At 49.8% G+C, this 20,761-nt stretch overlaps 1 protein-coding gene across 1 annotated transcript in view; it reads right to left on the bottom strand.

Moving 5' to 3' along the window:
- Positions 1–9,585: 9,585 nt before the first annotated feature.
- The window catches only part of WDR20 (WD repeat domain 20), a 55,742-nt gene continuing 44,566 nt past the window's right edge, over positions 9,586–20,761 (bottom strand). The window contains 2 exon segments of the mRNA XM_023628418.2: positions 9,586–12,066; positions 14,696–15,955. Coding sequence (XP_023484186.1) covers positions 12,001–12,066; positions 14,696–15,955 — 1,326 coding nt within the window. The 3' untranslated portion in view covers positions 9,586–12,000.

Below are 20,761 nucleotides of genomic sequence, written 5' to 3'. Positions count from 1 at the left end.
CCAAACATGTAAGAAAGCTCACAGCAGGAAGTAAAAGCAAAGGAAAATTGTACCAGGGGAGCTGAGCCGACTTCCGCCTCCTTCTGTGGCTTCTGAGTGAGGGCATGGAGGCCGGCCTGGCTGCTGAGTGCTGCGCGTCCGTGCTGGTGGCAGGGATGGGGAGCAGCACAAGGCACTTTGGTTTTGGAAGCTATCTTGGACCACTGGGCCAGGGACCAATCTTAGGAATCGAGCCATAAAAGTACAGATTCGTTCCTAGGACTGACGCATCGACAGCAGACTGGGACGCGTGTGACAGCTTCTGTACAGCGATGATCGACTGCAAGCTGCATTCCAGAGCCCAAGAGCCATCTGACTGACCATGCTTGAATTTTAACACACATAATTGATATCCTGGTGCCAACCAGATTCACCTGCCGTTTCCTACAAATACACAAGAAGTACACAGAAAAAGACGAACCAGAAGGATCACAAAATCAAGAATTCTAGACTTGATGTTCAAGGGCAGCCCTTTCTGATCTCCAGAAATATTCGTGGCTTCCTTGTAGGTCTTTTGAACCTATGAGTTGGTTTCCTGTGTAACTGACGGCACCTAGAAACCAGTGCTTTGACTAAGATGATGGAAATACCAAATATCCAACTATCTATCTAAAACATAGTAATACTTTAATATGAAGGACTTTTTCTTGAGGAAGATCAGCCCTAAGCTAACATCTGTTGCCAATCCTCCTATTTTTGGTGAGGAAGACTGGCCCTGAGCTAACATCTGTGCCCATCTTCCTCTACTTTATATGTGGGACGCCTACCACAGCATGGCGTGCCAAGCAGTACCATGTCCGTGCCCGGGGTCCAAACTGGCAAACCCCGGGCCACTGAAGCGGAATGCACAAACTTAACTGCTGCGCCACCGGGCTGGACCCACTATGGTCATTTGGAAAGTATATGATACATAAATTCTGATATATCACTTTGACTTAAAATGCCCAGGTGTCTTAGTATTGTGTAGTATTCACCTCTCCAGAAGGCGCCCACTGTAGCGCACATCCCTGTGACGGGCTCCACAAGCATCTGGCACTTCCGAGTGGAAAGGTGTGTACTCATCTTTTCTAGCTTAAGATCAGTTAGACATGCCCCAAATTTAACGTGATCAGAGCAATGTGTTTCCGACAGTTCATAGTTTGAAGCTCACCAAATAAAAGCACCTTCAAAGGGTCCAACTGTGGAGGATTGCCATTGTTATGATTCTGGTAACCTGGAGGGTCTACAAGTAGGTGTGGAAGTGACCTACGTTCCAAGTTGCTCGTGAACTGGTTTCAACCAAGTAAAACCCCCCGTCATCATTTCATTAGCCATTTCATGTCCCCGTGTCATTAACAAAGCACGTTCATACTCACCTTGGAGACCGGGTTGTGCGTGGTCACAGGCTTTCAATGGCAAGAGAGGCGCTGGTGGACTTGAAGCTGTACGGAAAACACTCGCTGCAAGCGCCGGCTGTGCGCAGCTGCCTGTGAGGGTGGCCACGGTGGGGGAGACCGTGAGCGATGGCCACGGTCAGGGAGACTGTGCAGGGCCAAAGAACTCTCCAGATGAGCCACGGTTTGAATAGTCTGTCTTAAAATGGACCGTGACTGATGGAGAGGGCTTCGAGGAACGTGGTGTAAAAAGGATGAAAAAATTCCATACTAAACATTTAATTCAACAAAAAATTACATTAAAAATTGAGCCAGTTTGGGCCGGCCCGGTTGCGCAGTGGTTAAGTTCGCACGTTCCGCTTCTCGGCAGCCCGGGGTTCACCGGTTCGGATCCCGGGTGCGGACATGGCACCGCTTGGCACGCCATGCTGTGGTATAAAGCACATATAAAGTAGAGGAAGATGGGCACGATGTTAGCTCAGGGCCAGGCTTCCTCAGCAAAAAGAGGAGGACTGGCAGTAGTTAGCTCAGGGCTAATCTTCCTCAAAAAAAAAAAAAAAAGCCAGTTTAACAGAAGATAAGCAAACGATATATTCAAGATAGTTTTAATATTTTCTTTGTGAATTAGAAATATCACTCTTAATTGATGAAAATTACTAGTGAAGTAACCATTTCCCCCAATAGCAGAATTACATTATTTATACATATAATACAGAGTTGACTGCATTGGAAACAACAGTATTAAAATAAATGTTAACAGATTAAAAAGGGCATCTTCACTCCACACCTTGGAGGACCATTATACCCATATTCAAAGTAATTTTCTAACAGCATTAAACTATTTTAAGTGCAAACAACTTTTAAAAATCTATGATTGCAGCATCTGTCTTTCTGAATTACATGTTTAGGTCAGAAAGTAACAACTTTCTTTATGAGTGCATTCTAGGTGGTCTTCTGACCTAAGGTCTAAAAAACCAGTGCAAAAACAGACAGAGTGAAGTACTATTTATAACAGTTGAATTTAAGGGAATTTCTTGTCCAAGAAATATTTTATTTTACACTATATATATGTTTTTTACACACACACATTTACATATCTATCTATCTATCTATATATATATATGAGATTTTAATTACATTAAGTCGTAGAGTAAAAAGCAAGAAAAATCTCATTTCTTATTTTTTACTGCAGCCCCAAAAGAATGATTTAAAAATGGAGACAACTTCTTTGGGTGAGCGGAGGAGGACGCCGTGCCCAGCGAGCCCCCGCGCCGCGGTGCTCATGCGCACACGGCTCCGGCTGACACCTGCCTCCCGCGAGTGTCTGACGCTCGTGGCTGAAGCGCAGCTCATGGCTCCGTTGTCGTCACTCCCTCAAGACCGTGTCGGGGTGAGAATTTTCGAGCAGTAGAGGGGTCGCTACACTACAGTTCCACCTGGAGAATTGGCCTGGTTTTGGGATGACAATAAACCCTGCAAACAAAGCAGTTTACATTAATCCAGCAAAACACTGGGCAGCGAGAAAGTCACAGTCACTCATCCTTTCCCAGCCGTTTCACACGATCCAAATTAGACTGCTGTCGGTTTGGAAGCCAGTGTTTTACCAGATCCTCCATTTTCATCTATTTGAATCCTATCCAGATCATTGCATGACATTCCTAACTCACTGAATCCACTGAACTCGGCCCCTGCTGGGGTGTAAGACTGCGGGTGGGGTGGGCCTGGGGGAGACAGTGGTCTCTCAGGGCCCGGGTTCTTTGGGACGCCCTCGGCCCAAAGCGGGGGCACCGCCCAGGGAGCCGTTCATGCCTCCCCCACAGGCTGCAGGTGAGGCCCGTAGAGCCCTCACACGCACTTCAGCGCCAGTGTACAGGGCCCAGCAGATAGAAAAAAGAAGGATCCAGGCCATGCCCTCGGGTGCGACGGACTTGGGACCGGGTGTTGGAGCTGATCCGCTCCCTGCACCAGTAGGAGGTGGTATCTGTCCCTTCCGGGTGCTCCTGAGTGGCGCGGGGACCCCACTGATTTCTGCAATACACGGTGAGCTCAGGTGGACCTGAGAGGGTTTAAGAGCTCTTACATTTCTTTGCATTTATTATTGGGATGCATGTTCTTACATGATAGTTTGGCATTCATCTATTAAGAATAATTTTAAGGTTACAATAGTGCAACATTAAAGCTATGAATTTTCAGTTCTCTGAACACAAGCTTATTCTTAGGCTGTCCTGAAAAATGCTTCAGTTGGTTAGTACTGTTTACACACAAGCCTTTAAGCAAACTGCTGCATTTTCACATATTGGACTTGTGTGGACACAAATGAGGGGTGACAATCTGAAATTGACCTTCAGCTCTGCCTACACCCTGTTGGAGGGAAGCTGGGAAGCGTGCTGCCCCACTGTCACTTTATCTCCAGTTTCTCACCTTAAAACTGAAATCTGTTAGTCTAGACAAGAACAGGAAGCAAAGAGCAAATGGAACGTAGCCACTGACCCCTGCTAAGTCTATAGGAGCTCTTTTCCCTGGATCCAGGAGTTACTCCTGCAAAGGAACACAACCCTGTTCTGATCGCTCTGTCCAAGAGCACGCTCCACACTCCTCACACAGACCCCCAGACCTCAGGATGAAGTCTAGACAGCAGGAGGCGACGGCTCTGGCCGCCCAGCTGCGCGGGGGAGAGGAGAGCTCTGTGGAGCGCGGCACCCGCTCGGCCGGCCCACAGAGGGAGGACAGCTGTTTCCTGCCTCGGGGATTAGGTGGCGAGCGCGGGCCAGCGGAGACCGGCGAACCCTTCTCCCAGCAGCGCCCTCTGCTGAGCCTCGGCCGGGCCCACGAGGCCCGCGCACGTCTGGAGTGGAGAACCTTGAACATGAGAATGTCTACCTTCACCGTCAGACAGGCCCCAAGAGGGTTTACGGTGACTCCGATGAAAGAAGTGGTTTCCTTGAGCTATGGGATGTCCAGGAACAGTGTCAAATCTACAAAATGAAGAGGTCCCCCTTCTCAAACAAGAGAACAGGACTCTGCTCCTCCCTGCAAAGGGAAAACCGTGATCCAGCCTGGGGACAGAGACGCAGAGGAACCCCCTCACAAGGCCTCCCTCTCAACCCACAGGGTCTGCCTCCCCCGCCTTTGCAGCACTTCAGAGAGCCAGAGCGCTGGCCGCAGCTGCATGAACACTAAGGATGCTCTTTCTAAGAAAGGCACTCCCCTCCCCCCGATCAGGGAAGGTGGGATCCAGACCAGCGGTGCCCAACACAAGGATAAGGCAAGCCACCTGTGAAACTTAAAATTCTAGTAGCACATGTAACAATTTAAAGCCAGGTGAAATTTATTTTAATATGTACCCCAATATATTCCATATTAGCATTTCACCATGTGATCAATGTAAGAATTATTGACATATTTTTCATTCTTTTGTGTGTGAAGCCTCTGAGGCACGCTGTATAGCACAGCTTGATTTGGACCGGCCTCATTTCTAGCGTTCAGTGGCCACAGGTGGCTCGTGGCTGCCATGGACAGCTCAGGTCTGGCCATGCCACCTCAACCCCTCCCCTGCCTTAGACTTTCTTCTGTTCTGTGACACCCCTGGAGGACTCAAGCCCCTTTTCTTCCAGTCCCGTGGGAGGGCAGGGGCTGAGGCACAGAGGTGGCATGGGAACTGGCTTCCTGGGTCCTGATGTCAGTGGGGACATTCAGCCTCTGCTGGCTGACCATCTCCCCAGGCCTGAAAAGCCAGCCATTCCTCAGGGGCTGCAGGAGGACCCCAACTCTCTCTCTCTCTCTTTTGTTTTCTGCTGAAGAAGATTCCCCCTGAGCTAAATCTGTGCCAGTCGTCCTATATTTTCTATGTGGGCCGCCATAGCGTGGCCGCCGATGGGTGGCGTAGGTCCACGTCCAGAAACTGAACCTGGGCTGCCAAAGCAGAGCACGCTGAGCTTAGCCACTGGGCCACAGGGCCGGCCCCCCAACCCTGCATCTTCACAAAATTAATGCACTCATTCTCCAGTTTCTGTTGGCTAAAGCCCTAATCCCAGTTGTGACAGCAGCAGGGAGCCAAGTAGAACTCCCCCTGCTGTCCCACTGTCCATGAGGCCCAGGTTCAAAAGAGATCTTGAAGGTCATCTAACAAGTAACCCTCCTCCTTTCAGCTACCACAGTCCATACTCACATGAACCCTCAATTACCACGTCCTGGGAACCGGGGGTTCTACTTAACAGGGTTTTGATGCCAACCCTGGTGAATGATTACTTTAGAATGGACGTTGTGCAGTAATATGCCCCTGGGCTCCACACCCAGGGTCCTGATCCTTGGGCACTGAGCCAGGAGGCAGCCTTGGATGTTAGGTAGGCCTGGCCATGGGTGAAAAGCCCAAGAGGAGCCCGGGGCGCTCGGTCGAGGAGCCCCTCTACTAAAGCAGAGAGAAGCGGATGGGACAGTGCAACAAGGCCCGGGGGGCTCGACCTCCAGTTCTCCAGCACTGACCCAGCACACCCGCTGAGGGCCCGTGGGCCCGCGCTCCAGAGCGCAGGTGTTTCCTCGCGTTTGCAGGTGTGGTTTGTGGGTTTGGGACCTTCCTGGGGCGGAGTCTGAAACAAGCAGACTTGGTGAGGCCTTCAGAGGTCGGCAGCGGGTGGGGAAAGGGCAGCCCAAGACTAGCGCTCCCTGGAAAAGCAGGAAAGGGGCCTGGTCAGGGGCAGCTCGGCACTCTCCCAGCACCCAGCACGCAGGCCAGGACCCCGTCGGGCCTTGTTATGGTCAGTGGTGCGTAGACCTGACACGTGCTCACTTCTTGGAGACGGAATCACTTTGCTATTATGGACAATGGAGGCATGGGGAAAACACCGCCACTCAAAAGAAAATTAAATGTGAAACGTCACCTTATTTCTATAAGCCTGCGCTTCAGTTTAAAGGTTATTGCGTGATGAAAGAGAAAGATGGAGAAGACACATTTACAGGCCTCCATCAAAGACGCCAGGCTACTCTGAAGAGGACGCCCAGCTGGACATCTTAACGTAAGGACAGTGTGGGGCACACTTTTCAGCGTGGAGGACCTGCCCCCCTACCTGCCAGCCGCGTCAAGCCCACAGGCCGAGCTACCCCAGCCGGCCGGCCGGCGCCTGAGGGCGGGCACGCTGTTTTACGGCATCCTCCTTGCTCACTCTTCCCGGTCCATGGAGAAGACCCGACGAGACGACCTTGCTGTTCGCAGTCGCGCCCAGCAGCGCGGGAACTGCTGCTCTGTCCCCCAGACAGCGGGCAGCTGGCGACTAGAGCTTTCCACGTATCTATCAAGCAAAAGACGTCTTCAGCAGAGAATCTGCATAATGTCTTATTAGCCCCCCAGGGAGGAAGCCCATTACAGGAACAGTGACAATTCTTGAATCTAATATCTAATAAGCCGTTCTGTTCCCACCAGAGTTGCCATTTCATTCCTGCTGGAAATTTCATTTGAAAATTAAGTGATGAAATACTCCAGCTCTTAGTTTGGGTTTGATTATAATACTAAGCTAATAGAATTAAGGCTTGTTTCACAAGAATGTACCGGCAAAATAATTTTGGTTAAAAAATAATTTACAACAAAGGAACATGTCTGTGCTGGTGGCTGCTACTGAGATCACAGCTTCTGACAGCAAGAAAAGACACGGGGGGAGGGGTGGTCACAGAGCCCCACTTCCAAGAAAGGCCTGTCCTGAAGTCCTGGCGGGCCCACTGCCAGCCTCCCCATCTGACCCCAGCCACCTCTGACTGGCCTGTAAATGCTGGAGACCTCAGGACCTCCAGGGGGTAGTTGTAGGATGAGGTCAGCAAGTTTGGGCTGCATGCGAATTCACAGAGTCATCCCCCTGGCGTTATTTAAAGCCTGGTCATTTGACTCTCTCAATGTCACCCTCCCCACCCCAAACAAAAATGACAAGCACACCACCCCGGGACAGGTTTTACTGCAGACGACCACAGCTTCTCTCTCGAGGTCATGCAGAAAAGTGCCCTGAGAGGAGCTCAGCGCTGGCTGCGAGGGGTGAGGGCTGCAGAGGTCCCCTGGATCGGCCTCCCATGGAAGGTGGGCCTCTGGGGCCCAGCACCTTCCCCAGCACAGTTACCCTGAGGCTCTAGTCCGAGGCTCCACGCCAGGTGCTCCCAGCACTCTCTATCCCAGTCTGAAATGAAGAGGTAAATATTTTTTGTAAAGTGATGCCCTTTTAGAGATGCTACGAAAACGATGAGAAGTACCACCAGGGTAACTTGCTCCAGGAACACTGCTCGCTCTGGATACACTTCCATCCATGAGAATCCCATTACTCGCACTACCCAGAGCACTGCACAGAGAACCAAAGAAACCCCGGCCAGAGCAGCCACCATTTCACTCTAAGGCACGTGACGCCCAAGTCCCCAGATGAAATGAGGTTTACAAAGTGGGTGGATCACAGCCTCGGTCCCTAAATGTGGGCTTGGAGGGGAGAGTGCCCACTCCACGGGAGCTTCCCTGGGGCCATTCCCTGAGCATCTGCACTCCTCCCTGCCCCAGGTCCTGGACCTAGGACCGTGGCTCCTGCTGGGCAGCTGACCATGTCCCTTTGCCAGCCTCGACCTGCCCAATGACAGGTCACACTGAAGGTGGCTCACTTCCCCAATGAGGCCACTCAACCTGGTCTCTAAAGAGAAAAGCCACCCAGAGAAAACCATCATGCTCTTTTCAGGTATCTGGGATCAAGACTTCTTAGGGCACAACCAGGTGAGGGCTCCTCTGAGAACCGTGCACGGAAAGAAGCGCCCGCCCGCACCTTCAGGCCCTCTCACTTCCGGGTGACCGACTGCGGCTCTGAGATCTGCCCCCTGCTCTGTGCGACAGGAGGAGGGGACCCCTCTTTCCAGCATGAGCCACTGGCGGAGGATTTTACCCACATTAGCCCCACTCAAAACAAAAGGCTCATTTAGAGACCACCAACACTCAAGGTGGGGGCCGAGTGTCCCTAAACGTTCTGTCCCTTTCAAGAGACCCACTGGTCCAAAAGCGACTGTTTCTTTCCACAGACAGCCACACGTGGAAGACTGAACTATTTTCCAAGAGTGACTAGCTATTTTTAAAAGAGGAAAATATTGTGTTTGTTTTAAACCTGCTGTCCACCTGGGGTGGGGCTTAAAATCTACTCAATACTGAGGAAAAAGCATGTACTGCTCCTGAGGCAGCAGGTCACTGAGGGCAGAACATCTGACTGTCTTTTCCGCTTTGGCAGCTCCGAGCCGAAAGCAAGATCGCACCCGCCTCAGCCCCGGAGGATCAGGACAGCACGGTCGGGGGGCGGTCTGGAGACCACCCTCCGGAGATGGTTGTGTGGCAGGCCGACCACCAAGGAGAGACAGCCAGGAGGCAGCTTCCAGAGGCCTTGCTAGCCCCAGGCTCCAGGCCCACATGTCTCACAAAACAGCACGGAGATGACAGTTAACTGGGGGCAGCAGGGCCTGACAAGGGGCTCTCCCTGGGCCAGCTCACGTTTACCCTCACATGAGGCCTCTGCGGGGTCTGAGGTCTAGGCCCGGAATTCTTGCCTTGAAGCACTCCGGGATGCAGCTGTAGGACAATATAAATCACTAACTCTTCCCACCCTAAACGGACTGTCTCCCACTGACCTTTCTGCCCTGGAGCCCGAGGGCCTGGTGTCTAAGGCAGGACAACCTCAAGAGCAATTGCAAAGCCTCAAGCAAACTGTTTAAGATTATGACTAGGAAAACAATGAATCTCCCCAGGAAAAGAGCTCCTATAGCAGCCTGCCAGCTTCTCCTCCACTCTCCCAGCTGCTGGCTGGTGGCTGGACAGGATGCTGGATGCCCAGCAGCCAGGATACTGAGTCTGTGCTCACCAAAGCCAGCACCCAGCCCAGGACAACTTCAGAATGTCAGCATTCTCGTTAAACAGAACCTTTACACAGCTCGCTGCACTGTCAGTCAGCAGCCCTTCTCCACACCGAAAACAATTAATACCTTTGATACTCAGAACAGACATCACATTTAGTAGATTTCTAATTAGGAGAAACTCAGAATCGGTAATAAGAGGTAGCAATTCCTGTGGCTATCTGTTCTATAAACAATAACGAGGCCCTTAATTGTACAGCATTTAAAAGCTTTTCTTTTTTAGTTCACTGAGATTTTTTAAAGCTGAGATTGAAAATTATCTACATTTACAATTCATTCACACATGTTTATTTAATGTCAGTATACAGAGGACAGCCCCAAAGTACTTCAATATCAGGTGTGTAGTAAGTCTCTGGCTGTGACAGTGACGAGGGAACAACTAAAAACCAAGGCAGTGAAACAGAAATATGATTTTCTTAAAATTATAAAGTAACAATCCTGCTATTAAAGCTCCCATAATTATTGCAACAGTTAAGAACTTAATTTACCAACATTTCATGTTAGGAAGGCTCTTTTGAAATTTATTCAAGTTATCAAGAAATTAGCTGAAAATGTAAAAAAGGAAATACATATGAATTTTACTTTTGATTTTCACTAAAGGTAAATATTCATACAATTTTATACAGTGTCACCTAATATAGCAACCTTTAATAAACTTAGGAATACAGAAATTAAAAACGCAGAAAATTTTTGTTATACTTTTGAGACAGCAATTTAACTATGACACGAAGTTCATGTAACAGATGCAGCAATGAATAAAGAGTGACCACCAGTGGGACAGTTCCCTCCCCTGGAGGGGCATTTCATACAGCTTTGAACTTGCGCTTTGGGTTTCAAGGGTAACAGCTCAATACAAGTGCTTTTCCACTGTGAGCCCTGGGCTTCACTTTCCCCAGACTGCTGTCTGCTCCTGTTGGCCATCACTGGGGTCGTGGAGCTGAGCCCCCGGTGACCTGAACAGAGGACAGTCCCGAGCAGCCCCATGTGACGGGCAGGCTCCGGACAAGGAGAGGGTCTTGCCGATTGCTCCCCGCCGTGCTCCCAGGACGGGAGCATCTCCGGGTTCCTTTTCAGGCCTACAACGCATGCAGAGGCTCCCAGCTGCAGAAGGAAAGCCATCAGTGGACACGCCCAGAACAACGGACAACGGGACAGTCGATCAGAGGCCAGACGCTTCTCCTCGCGCACCCACGCGGGCGGCGGGTGCCCTGCGCCAGGCCCTCACGCACCAGATGGGATGCTGCGCTCTGCGCATCTGCCCTGCAAAAGCCACAGTCGGACTCCGCTTCTAGTTCTTCCTCAGACGGGCAGACACACCAAACGTGGCGTTCGGGTTTCCCAAGGATTCCCCCTTCAGCCCCCCTGCCCCACCGCCGCCGCCCCTCTGGCTTTTCCCCCTCACACTTTGAGCTTCCTCAACAAAGAAATCAAACATCTCCCTCCCGGGCAAGAGGTGGCGAGAACCTTGTACACAGGTGCAGACATCAGGTAAAACAGCTTCACCAACGTCAGCACAAATTCAATACTTGACCATATCTTAAAAATTCAAGATGCACCACAGGAAGTGGAGGAATCGAGAAGTGGCTGCCTGGCTATCGGCCAGCCAGGATGTGGGTGTTAAGGCAAACAGTGGAGCAGAATATTGAGTCCCACCTGGGACATGTGTACACACCCATAAAAACTGGTAAAGTTTCACCACATTTTGTTCTTCATAGTTTCTGAATGTCTGAGACAATAATTTTTGTTATAGCTTATTTCTGTTTATCCTCCACTCCTCCATTTCTCTATCATAAGGCATTTATCCCTAGTCCCAAGCCAATGGCTCAGAGAACACTTCAAAAATGCTGGAAGGTTCAATCAGCACAAAAACCAAAATTAAGATTCTTTACCACTGTTTAAGTAAATTTAGAACCCAAAGTTACTGGTTATTTTTAAAGAGTCTGCCTACTCCCTCTTACACATTTGCTTTTGCAAAGGCAAGGTTTTCCAAAGGCTTCTTCTCCAGCCCTCTGGGGGACTGTTAATTCCCCTGCCCAAGTAAGAGGAGGGCTCAGAGTAGGACTGGAGCGGGGCAGCGCGCCGAGAAGCTGCTCACCAAAGTCACAGCACAATCCCGGCTTCCGGACTTCCCGGAAGGTTTAAGAGAGGCAAGCCAGAGCAGGGCAGGCAGAGAGGACCGTCAGTGCTTGGCTGTGCCTTCTGAGGGCGTCCGTCGCTGCACGCAGGCCACAGGCCAAGGTGCTCTCGCTGGGAGGGAGTGGGACTTGAGTGCCACCACGTTTGTACTTTATTTCTGTCTGTGCTTTTCATCAATGCACTTCAGTGCATGACAGAAAAGTTGTGCTGACCGAGTAGTAACTGCCTCCTCCTGCCAACAGCTGTTTTATTCCAGAAGTTAGGTTAGAAAAGATATTCTTGCTCAGGATAATGTTTAAGCTGAAAAACTTCAAAAAATTTCAATGAGGAAGCTCAAAGTTTGGTGAGAAAACTATAAAAACGCTCCCCTGATGTCCCTCGGTGGCACCGTGCCTCACACAGCTGAATTCAGGGCCCCCTGAGGCTCCCCACCTCCCCCCCATCCCAGGTCTGCAGGAGCCACTGGTCAGAAGCCAATCGGCGGGAGGAGGCGAAGAGCCCGCCCGCCCCTCTCCAGTGCCCTCTTCTCAAGCTGCCGGCAACTTTAGTCCTGGTCTTGGAGAACACCTTGCATTCTGTCCTCCTGACTGCAGGAGAAGTGCTCTGCTGGCTGTCAAAGAAAGGGGGCAGGCGTCAGAGGGCACAGCGGACGGGAGCAGCCTGGGCCGAGCCAGGGGCCAGGCCATGCTGCCCCTCCCCAGCACCTGACCCCCAGCAAGGGGACCTCAGACAGGGTACTAGACAGACATTAAGGATACACTCACCAGTAGATACTGGAAGAACAAGATGGTGACCAAGCCCCAAATCCTAAACTGTGACATGACTATGGTTTTTAAAATGGGAGGTGGGGGCGGGGGTAGGGGTGGTAGAGGAGAGACACCACAGGCTTCTATTAGCACATTCCAGAACTTGCTTTTTAAGGAAACAATTAATATCCTCCTTCTGCCTCTCCACCCCCACCTTCCCATCAACAGGCTGCCTTCTAGGTAAGTCACCCTGTGAGTGCACCAGAGCAATCCCTCCTTTATCACAGCCAGCGCAGCTGAGGATGCTAAAGGGTGGAAGGAACCAGGAAGCGCCCAGTTGCTCAAGTGCCAGCCCCACAGGAGCGAGTCCACGGCAATGCAATGAGCAATGCACTCAGAACTGAAAGGTCAGGTAAGCTTCCCCACAAAGGTTACTTACCTGGAATTAGCCACTCTTGGCTTAAGCCAAACACAAAATCCTGAATTTTGAAACTGCATACTCACTGCCTCAGAAGCATTTGAAACGGAATTGCTAAAACTATGCAGGGACATCAAAATGCACATGGAGTGTTGGTTACTAATCTCTCCATCTGACAGCCCAATTTAGCCTCCAAACTTGAAACAGTCCACAAGGATGGCTGTGTTGGCTACCTTAGATCAGTTAACATTTAGGAACAAAGGATCATATCTTAAAGGTAAACAGGACATTAACATTCCCATGGACCACAATGCCGGGGTAGGGGGGTGGGAGGTGCACCTGGAAGGCCGCCTGGTTCTCACATTGTAGAACACTGCCACTGCTATCACAGCTAACAGAAACTGCTCGCATTACGGAGCACGGTGGGTACGGAGTGAAGGGATCCAGCCATGACACGTGCAGAAGCGCGAAGCAGGCCTGGGATGTGGCCTGGCCTTCCTAGGAGGGCTGCATTAAGAGCACCCAGAGCTGGTGCTCCATCAACCAATCTTACCCTGCAGAGAAGTGAAAGGCTCCAGGTCTTCACTTTGCTGAATCACATTCACTACTCAAACCAGTGTAAATGATAAGTACGTCTATATTTAATTACAAAGGTGTGCAAAACAGAAAAACAAATCTAAATGACCAAAATAAGTTAACAAATAAGATAATCATTATCTTGACATAAAATGTACAGCTCAAGGAACCATCTCATGCATTGTGAAAACTGGAATTTGAAACTTCTCCCACAGCTGGTAAGGATCATGAGGAATCAGAATCAAACACCACAGTTTTCCACGGCAGCAGCCGGTGTCCCCGCGCAGAGGGAGTTCCCACAGCACCTCTCCTGGGCAGCCACAGGCCACCAGAGCCCCAGGCTGAGGTGCTCTGAGTGGGAGCCACTGAGGACAGAGCCCAAGGGCTAGGCCAGCATCCCTGGCCCAAGAATGATCCCGGAATCATGACTGTGACCCAACGGTGAGAAAGGGGGCCACCTGCACCTGTGCTCCCCTTCTGGGCGGGAAATCAAAACCCAAACAAGAGAAGGTCAGGAGGCACTCTGAACCCTGAGGAGTCCATCAATCCTTACAAAACAAAGCAGAGGAGTCCACCCAGGGCCTACAGTCATGTGCTTTTATGACCAAAAAACCCAAGAAACAAAAAACAAAAGAAAACCAAACCTCCTTTCCCTTGTTGGAAAAAAACATAAGCAAAGCGCATCGGACATAAAAGATCTTGGCTTATGTGGCAAGAGGCACTTCTGACAACTGCTGTTGGCGTCCTCAGCCCGCAGTTCACGTTAACTGTCCAGGCTCTGAGTAACACAAATAGTTCATTTAGTGCAGAGAATCTCAATCAAAGTGCTACAAACTGCTTCTTTGAAAAAAGATGTTTATTAAACAATTTTAATTGTCATAAAATGACTAAAATGGGTTTTAAAAATTAAGGCTCTTCTCTTTCTGTGGATTGCCAGAACAATGTAAAAATAATATCAATCAACCCTGCTGAATGCTTTGTTCCTAAAGTTAAATTTCATAGATTCCTAAACATTTTATGATTAAGATAAAAAATTGGACTATAAATGACAATTAATGGCTGTCCATACTGAACACACACTCAGATCAGGTGTACAATATTCTAATTGAGTAGTTAAGCAAAAATATTCCAGTTAAAGCAGAAATTTTAATTTTAGCATTTTAAAGTCATTGTTTCCCCACTGTCATGATTTTCCTAAAATCGAAATAGTCTAATACAGGAACACTAACCTTGGGACTCTATATACTCCCAGGAGGGTGACTGACTTGGCTGGCAATTAGTTTGATTATATTTTTTTAAACGTTCTAAGGTGAATTATCAAATGATTCAGAATTACATGGCATGCAGTATCCAAAATTATGGCTCTGATGCATTTCAATTTACATTAAGAATAAGAAGTGTCATTCACATTCATTGTACACCCCACCCCTCCCGCAAGAAAAAAAATCTCTACCTATTCAAGTTCTAGATCTGGTGCAGCATTAAGGGTTAAAACTTACCACTTTACCAGGCCTTCCCCATGTGCAAACAAATCCCTCCTGACAAGCAGTGACTATACAGTCTTCAAGAAAAATTAACACAGTCAGCCGTTCATGTGCTATCTTTTTACAGATGAGCGGTTCTAACAAGGGGACGTCTTCCATTCGAGGACACAGGGGTGTCCCCAAAGTTTTAGCTGGGTCCGTTTTGGTTTTAGTAACTAGGTTCAGTTTGTCACTGCTCTTGCTAGAAATGTGTCCCATGCTATGGTTTCGCTTGTGGTCTTTCTCATGGTGCCTGTCCTTCCGGTCATGTAGTGAGAGTGTTGCGAATTTGCTGACCCCAGAAGCAATGGCCCCATCCGCGACGCTGCTTTTGCTGCCGGCATTTGAGACGGCGGAATGTGGGAGACTGTTGGACCGTGGCAGAGGAGGGGGCGCAGAGTTGCCGGGCGTTGTGACACTGTTCCCAGTGCTTCCGGCCGGAGGACTCGTGGCGTTCATGACATTTGTGTGTGTCCTTGCTCTCGAGAGGGGTTGGTGAGGGAAGAGGATGTCTTCTGTAAGGTCCCATAAGCAGAGCTGCGTGTCCTGACCCACCGAGCCAAACCGATATGTAACACTGACAGGGCGGCTCTCTGTAGAGTTCCGTTTGGACAGCCTGGACTGTGTACTGTTCGCTCGATCTCTGCCAAAGTGAAGAAGGTCCTGGAAGTCCTCGTCACTGCCGCTGAACTCCACAGGGTCGCTCTCTTCTACACTAGTGGTATAGGGGTCAAACGCCACAACACTGACCCAGGATTTGTGCCCATGGCCTCTAGCTATCACTCGGCAGTCTGCAAAGGACCAGACTGTTACCAGGTCGTCCTCTCCACCTGTCACAATGTACTTGCCGTCCGGGCTCCAGCACACACACAGCAAGCCTCCAAAGTAGCTTTTCATCGTGCCATGCAGCTCCACCGAGTCAAAGTTGAACACCCGCAGAAACCCGTCCTGGCTCACGCACGCCAAGAACTTGCCATCTGGGGAGAAAGCAAACTCGTTGAGGGCCCCCTCGCCCACCGTCCACTTAAGGAGAGGGTTCCTCGTGGATTTGCTCTTGCAAGTGTGCACGGCAAAGCTCTCTCCCTGCTTCAGAAGCTGGTAGTGGGGGGCTGTGGTGCCACAAGTGTGCTCCACATTATACAAGTACATGTTCCCACTTGAATGGGCTACTAGAAAAAGGCTTTCCGAACCGGGGACCCATTTGACACAGGTTACTCGTGACTTGTCTATTAGTCTCTGTGAAGACAAAGGAGAACAAGTTATCACAATGGAGAAGTTTTAAAGGTCTACGTTTCCAGTAAGAAAACTTGTCTGCTTCTCGGTGAGAAGGGAAGAGTCCGTCCAGGCACTCCACGTCCTAGCCCGTGGTCAGACAAGCCAGTGAAGAGCATTCTGGCCCCTTGTAGAATTACTTTCTAGAATGGCATCTGGGTGTCAGGCCACTGGCTTTCACTGAGGGAATCAGTCATTCAACAGACACTGCTGAGAGCTCACTGTGTGCCTGACACTGTGCCAGGCACTGGGACACAGAGGTGAGAGCGGCAGCCCTTGGGCACCTTCATTTCTCACGCTAGGAGTGTCTGAATCTGTGATTCACTGCCCTCCCCACAGAACCCTCTCTGTGAGCACCCCAGGAAAATCTCGCAGTCCTCACAGCCAGGAGCACTACGCCTCCCAGATTATCTGCATTTCATCGTCACTGTAAGTCACGTGCCAACTACACCTGCCCCTCTGCTTTGGCTGCTCCAAGGTCAGGACTCAACGTGCAGCCACTGGCCGCAGCACACAGGACGTCGTCGCGTACTTCCCCGGCTCTACCTCAGCCCTGGATTCACTGAAACTTCCTCACTCACATTCGCTGTCCTGTGTGTATCTTTAGAAGCAATTCTTCCAAATCTTCTTTGGAACAATGTGGTGTTTAAAGAAATAAACAGATGATTAACTTGGGAGCATGTGCCTAATCACCGTCACTTTACTCCATGCTAATTTTTGGTTCACTGACCAACTGTTTCTTTAACAGGCACAGATTAGGAGTCTTGCCGTTAAAATGAAAAGAACCAAAGGCCCAAATAAAACCACCCAAAAGCACAACAAGCACGCTTCCCTGCTTGCAGACTTCGCCGCGGGCTCACTGGCGCAGTGGCTTCCACAAGGGTGCCCCTCTCCCAGCTGCCTGCTCCTAAAATCACATCACCAGAAACCATCCAGAAGTTCCCAAGACTCCCAAGTTCTTCTTAGAAACTTCTACTGCCCAACAGCCCCCGCTAGCATCCCCTGAGTAAGCGGGTGCCTCAGGAGCCCGGCAGACTAACACCTCACTTAACTGGCTGGGACTCCCTGACGAGAGCCTCAGAGGGGCACGGGGCACACTGATGAGGACCTCGCCGAGAACCAGGCTGCCTTCTGCCTAGTCAGCTTTGCGCTGCTGAGTCTCCGCTGTGCACAGTGCGTCTTCACAGAAAATGAGAAAACTTGGTTTTTCAAAGAAGAGATTAATGAACCATGCAAGCTGTTGCAGAAAATTAAGACCCCAGAAGGCAGGTGGCTAACAAATGACTTCAATTGGGGAGGAGAGAGGAAGCCTCATCCTGCACAGCATGCAGGGCCCAGGGCTCCAGACGATGGGCTGGGCAAAGGTTACTCAGCAGCAGGTGTCACTGCTCATTGCTCCACAATTTCACAGCCACAGGATGGCATAGCTAGCCCTCTTAAATTAACAGAGATGCGGCAAGCTGGCTTTGGGGACACAGCCAATGGTTTCTTTCCCTGACTCTTTCTCTTCCTGGCTGGTGACCTACCTTTGAAAGGGACCTGATCTATGCCAACGCCAACAACCTAAGAGCCCAGTGCTACTCAGGCAGGGTTTCCATCAGACCTTCAACCATTTCTTCTGCAAGAGGTTACACAGATAACTTGCAAGGCCAGATCAGGACTTCTGTTTTTGGGGGCCCACCCCCAACCATCAGACCTTGCTGCACCCACTGGGCCCAGGCTGTTCCCGCATTCCCGATCCCACCTACGCGACTGGCCTGCTGGCCCAATGTCTAGGAGTCGCCCTGGCTCACCCACCATTGGTGGCCTTGTCAGGCGGCTGCAAAAGCTAACTGAGGCCAGCAGCCAGGGTCTGCACTTCTCCTGGCACTGGACTCTCCACTCCTGCACCTCACACCTCACCACAACCAAACCAAGCTCAGTTCCTCCAAGGTCACTCCACTGTTATTCTATCACACGTGGAAAACTTTAAGGACAGACATAAAAACTTCCAGCACTACTGTTAGGAGAAATTTTATTTTTGGCTTAAAAAGATACAACAAAAATAATTCCATTAGAACTCAAAATTTTAATACTGTCAAATAAAAATAGTATTGCTCTGCAACTGTAAGGTATGAAGACAAATAATTATAGCACCATTATTAAAATAAATGTTACTGGGATGACAAAACACACTTAAAGACCATTCCTAAAAAGGTGCACTGAGACTACTATAGGTAGACACGTGGATGTAACTTACGGACAAAAACCCCAACCCATCCTCTGTGCCCCTTCCAGGCACCTAAGCAGACACCACAGTCACACTCCAGCACCTGTGAATTGGGCACACCAGTTTAAGTAACTGCAAACTGAAAGAATAAAAGGACCAGGGATCCAACTCGAATGTGGAAAGGCTCTCTCACTTGTTCTGCACCATCAGTTTCCCCACCAGGTCCCGTGCTCACGTGCAAGGAAAATATACGCTGCACCTGGGGGCACCTGGGCCTCAGCTGGGTCTGGGGTGTGTGGCAGGCACATGAGGACAGCAGTACTAACTTCCAATCTGAGGATCTCCTCTGTGTGCCAGACACTGGGCAAGACGGTCTGCACACACACTCTAATCCTCAAAATAACCCTGCAAGGTAAGGCTTTACTTCTTTGAATAGGTAATACATTCGTATCTCATATAAAAGTCGAGAGGCCCACTCATAGCCCTTTCCTCCATCCCAGATCCCTTGAGATCCACAGAGCCCTATTATTAGCCTCCCATTTATCTCCCCAGGGTGTCTTCGTGCATGGACAAGGCAAATACGGATATAAATCGATCCACCCTCCTGTCTTCATACCAAAGAGCACACCAGGCATTGTTTGCACCTCTGCTCTCTCATTTGGTAACACATCTTGTACATCTGTCTGTATTGGTACAAAGACAAATTCCTCACTCTGTTCAAAAGCTGCAGAGTATTTAATTATATGGATACACTGTAGTTTATTTTAAAAGTGCCCCAGAGATGGACATTTCTATAGCTATGAATAACCCTGCAGCACATGTAGCAGTTTTCACATGTCTGAATACACTCGCAGGATGGGTTCCCAGTGGAATAGCTGGGTCAGAAGTATACACATTTATAATCTTGATAGATATTGCCATATTACCTCTCATGAAGGAGACAGCACTTTATATTCCCATCAGCAACCTAAGAGTGCCCAAGTCCCCATAGGAAGGGAAGTATTATTGCCACATTACGCACTAGGAAACAGAGGCTCAGAGAGGTCAAGAAACTTGCCTGAACTCCCATTCACTCACTCACTCTCCACTCATTCTTTATTGAATGCACACCACATGCTAGGCACTGACATAGATAGCACTGATTAAAACAGACAGACATCCCTTCTTGTAGGGAATTTACATTCAAGCAGGATGAGAAGATAGTGAAATTTAGAAGATCTGATGGTAATGAATCCTCTGGAGAAAAACAAACCAGGGAGAGAAGACCAAGTGCTGCAAGGGAGGGCAACATGGCCATTTCAATCTCAAATAGGAGGGCCTGGAAAGGCCTCCTTCTCAGGCAGCAAGAGCTAGCTGAGCAAAGACTGAAAGGGCAGCAGACAGCAGGCCAAGAGGATGTGGGGAGAGCGTCCTTGCAGAGGGAACAAGCAAGGACACTGAGGCAGGAGCAAAGCAAGCCTTAGACAACCCAGAGAAACATCAGGGGGCTAGCGCTCATGGAACAGATGGGGCAAGATGAAATGCCCACGGAGGCCCATGGGACCCCAAAGCCAGCCTGCCGTCTTCTGGGCCACCGACAAATGACGTCAATGAGGCCCAGGGCCACTCACACAGGCTCCCAGGAATGGCATCAGCCAACCTCAGACCTCAAGGCCAGGGTGGGAGGCACACTCGAGGCGTAGTAAGGAGAGTATCATTGAATTTAAATTTCTCTAGGTTATTAGCTGGTTCGGGTCTACCAATAAGGAAGAGGACAGAAAGCATTTTACTCCTGTCTTTCAAATTAAATCAAATACCTGCAACATTGTAGTCAATAAAAACAAAGAATGCAGCCTAGATTACGCACCATAAGGGCACATTTTTGTTCCAGAAAATGTCTAGTAAAAACAGTACACAGTCTTACTCAGTGCTCAATGTTAAGTAATGGGATTTCCCTGTTGGGCTCAACTCTAACATCAATGGGGCCTTGATCTGGCTGAGTATGTTGAAAAAACCCCCTTGGTAAAACCCTCGTTGCTGTGAGGAGCTCCTGGGCAGAGCTGGGGCAGGGAAGTTGAGAGAGAGGCAGGGGCATAAAGGGACCTATGCTGGGGGCGGGGAGGCAGCCAAACCAGGGCTCAGGATAGAAGAGTCAGGGCAGATCTGGGGACGTGCGCAGCACCTGAGTAGCGGCAGGGAATTAGGTCTGGAATCGTGAGCTGGGACTCAGAGCCCTGAAGTCTCAGGTTAAGAGCCCTGAAGTCCCAGGTTAATGGGACTGGGACCCTGAAGCCGGGCACTGCCCAATCCCATATAGCCCCCTTGAACTGTGACTGGTCTGAAGTGAGATGTGCTCTGGGCGTAAAATACACACTGGATTTTTTTTTCCTTAAAGACTGGCACCTGACCTAACATCTGTTGCCAATCATCTTTTTTTTTTCTTCTTCTCCCCAAAGCCCCCCAGTACATAGTTGTATATTCCAGTTGTAGGTCCTTCTGGCTCTGCTATGTGGGACACTGCTTCAGAGTGGCTTGATGAGCAGTGCCATGTCCACGCCCAGGATCTGAACTGGCAAAAGCCC

This window comes from Equus caballus, chromosome 24, assembly GCF_041296265.1.
Source record: "Equus caballus isolate H_3958 breed thoroughbred chromosome 24, TB-T2T, whole genome shotgun sequence".
NCBI classification, from domain to species: Eukaryota; Metazoa; Chordata; class Mammalia; order Perissodactyla; family Equidae; genus Equus; species Equus caballus.
This window is presented reverse-complemented; position numbering and strand designations above follow the sequence as displayed.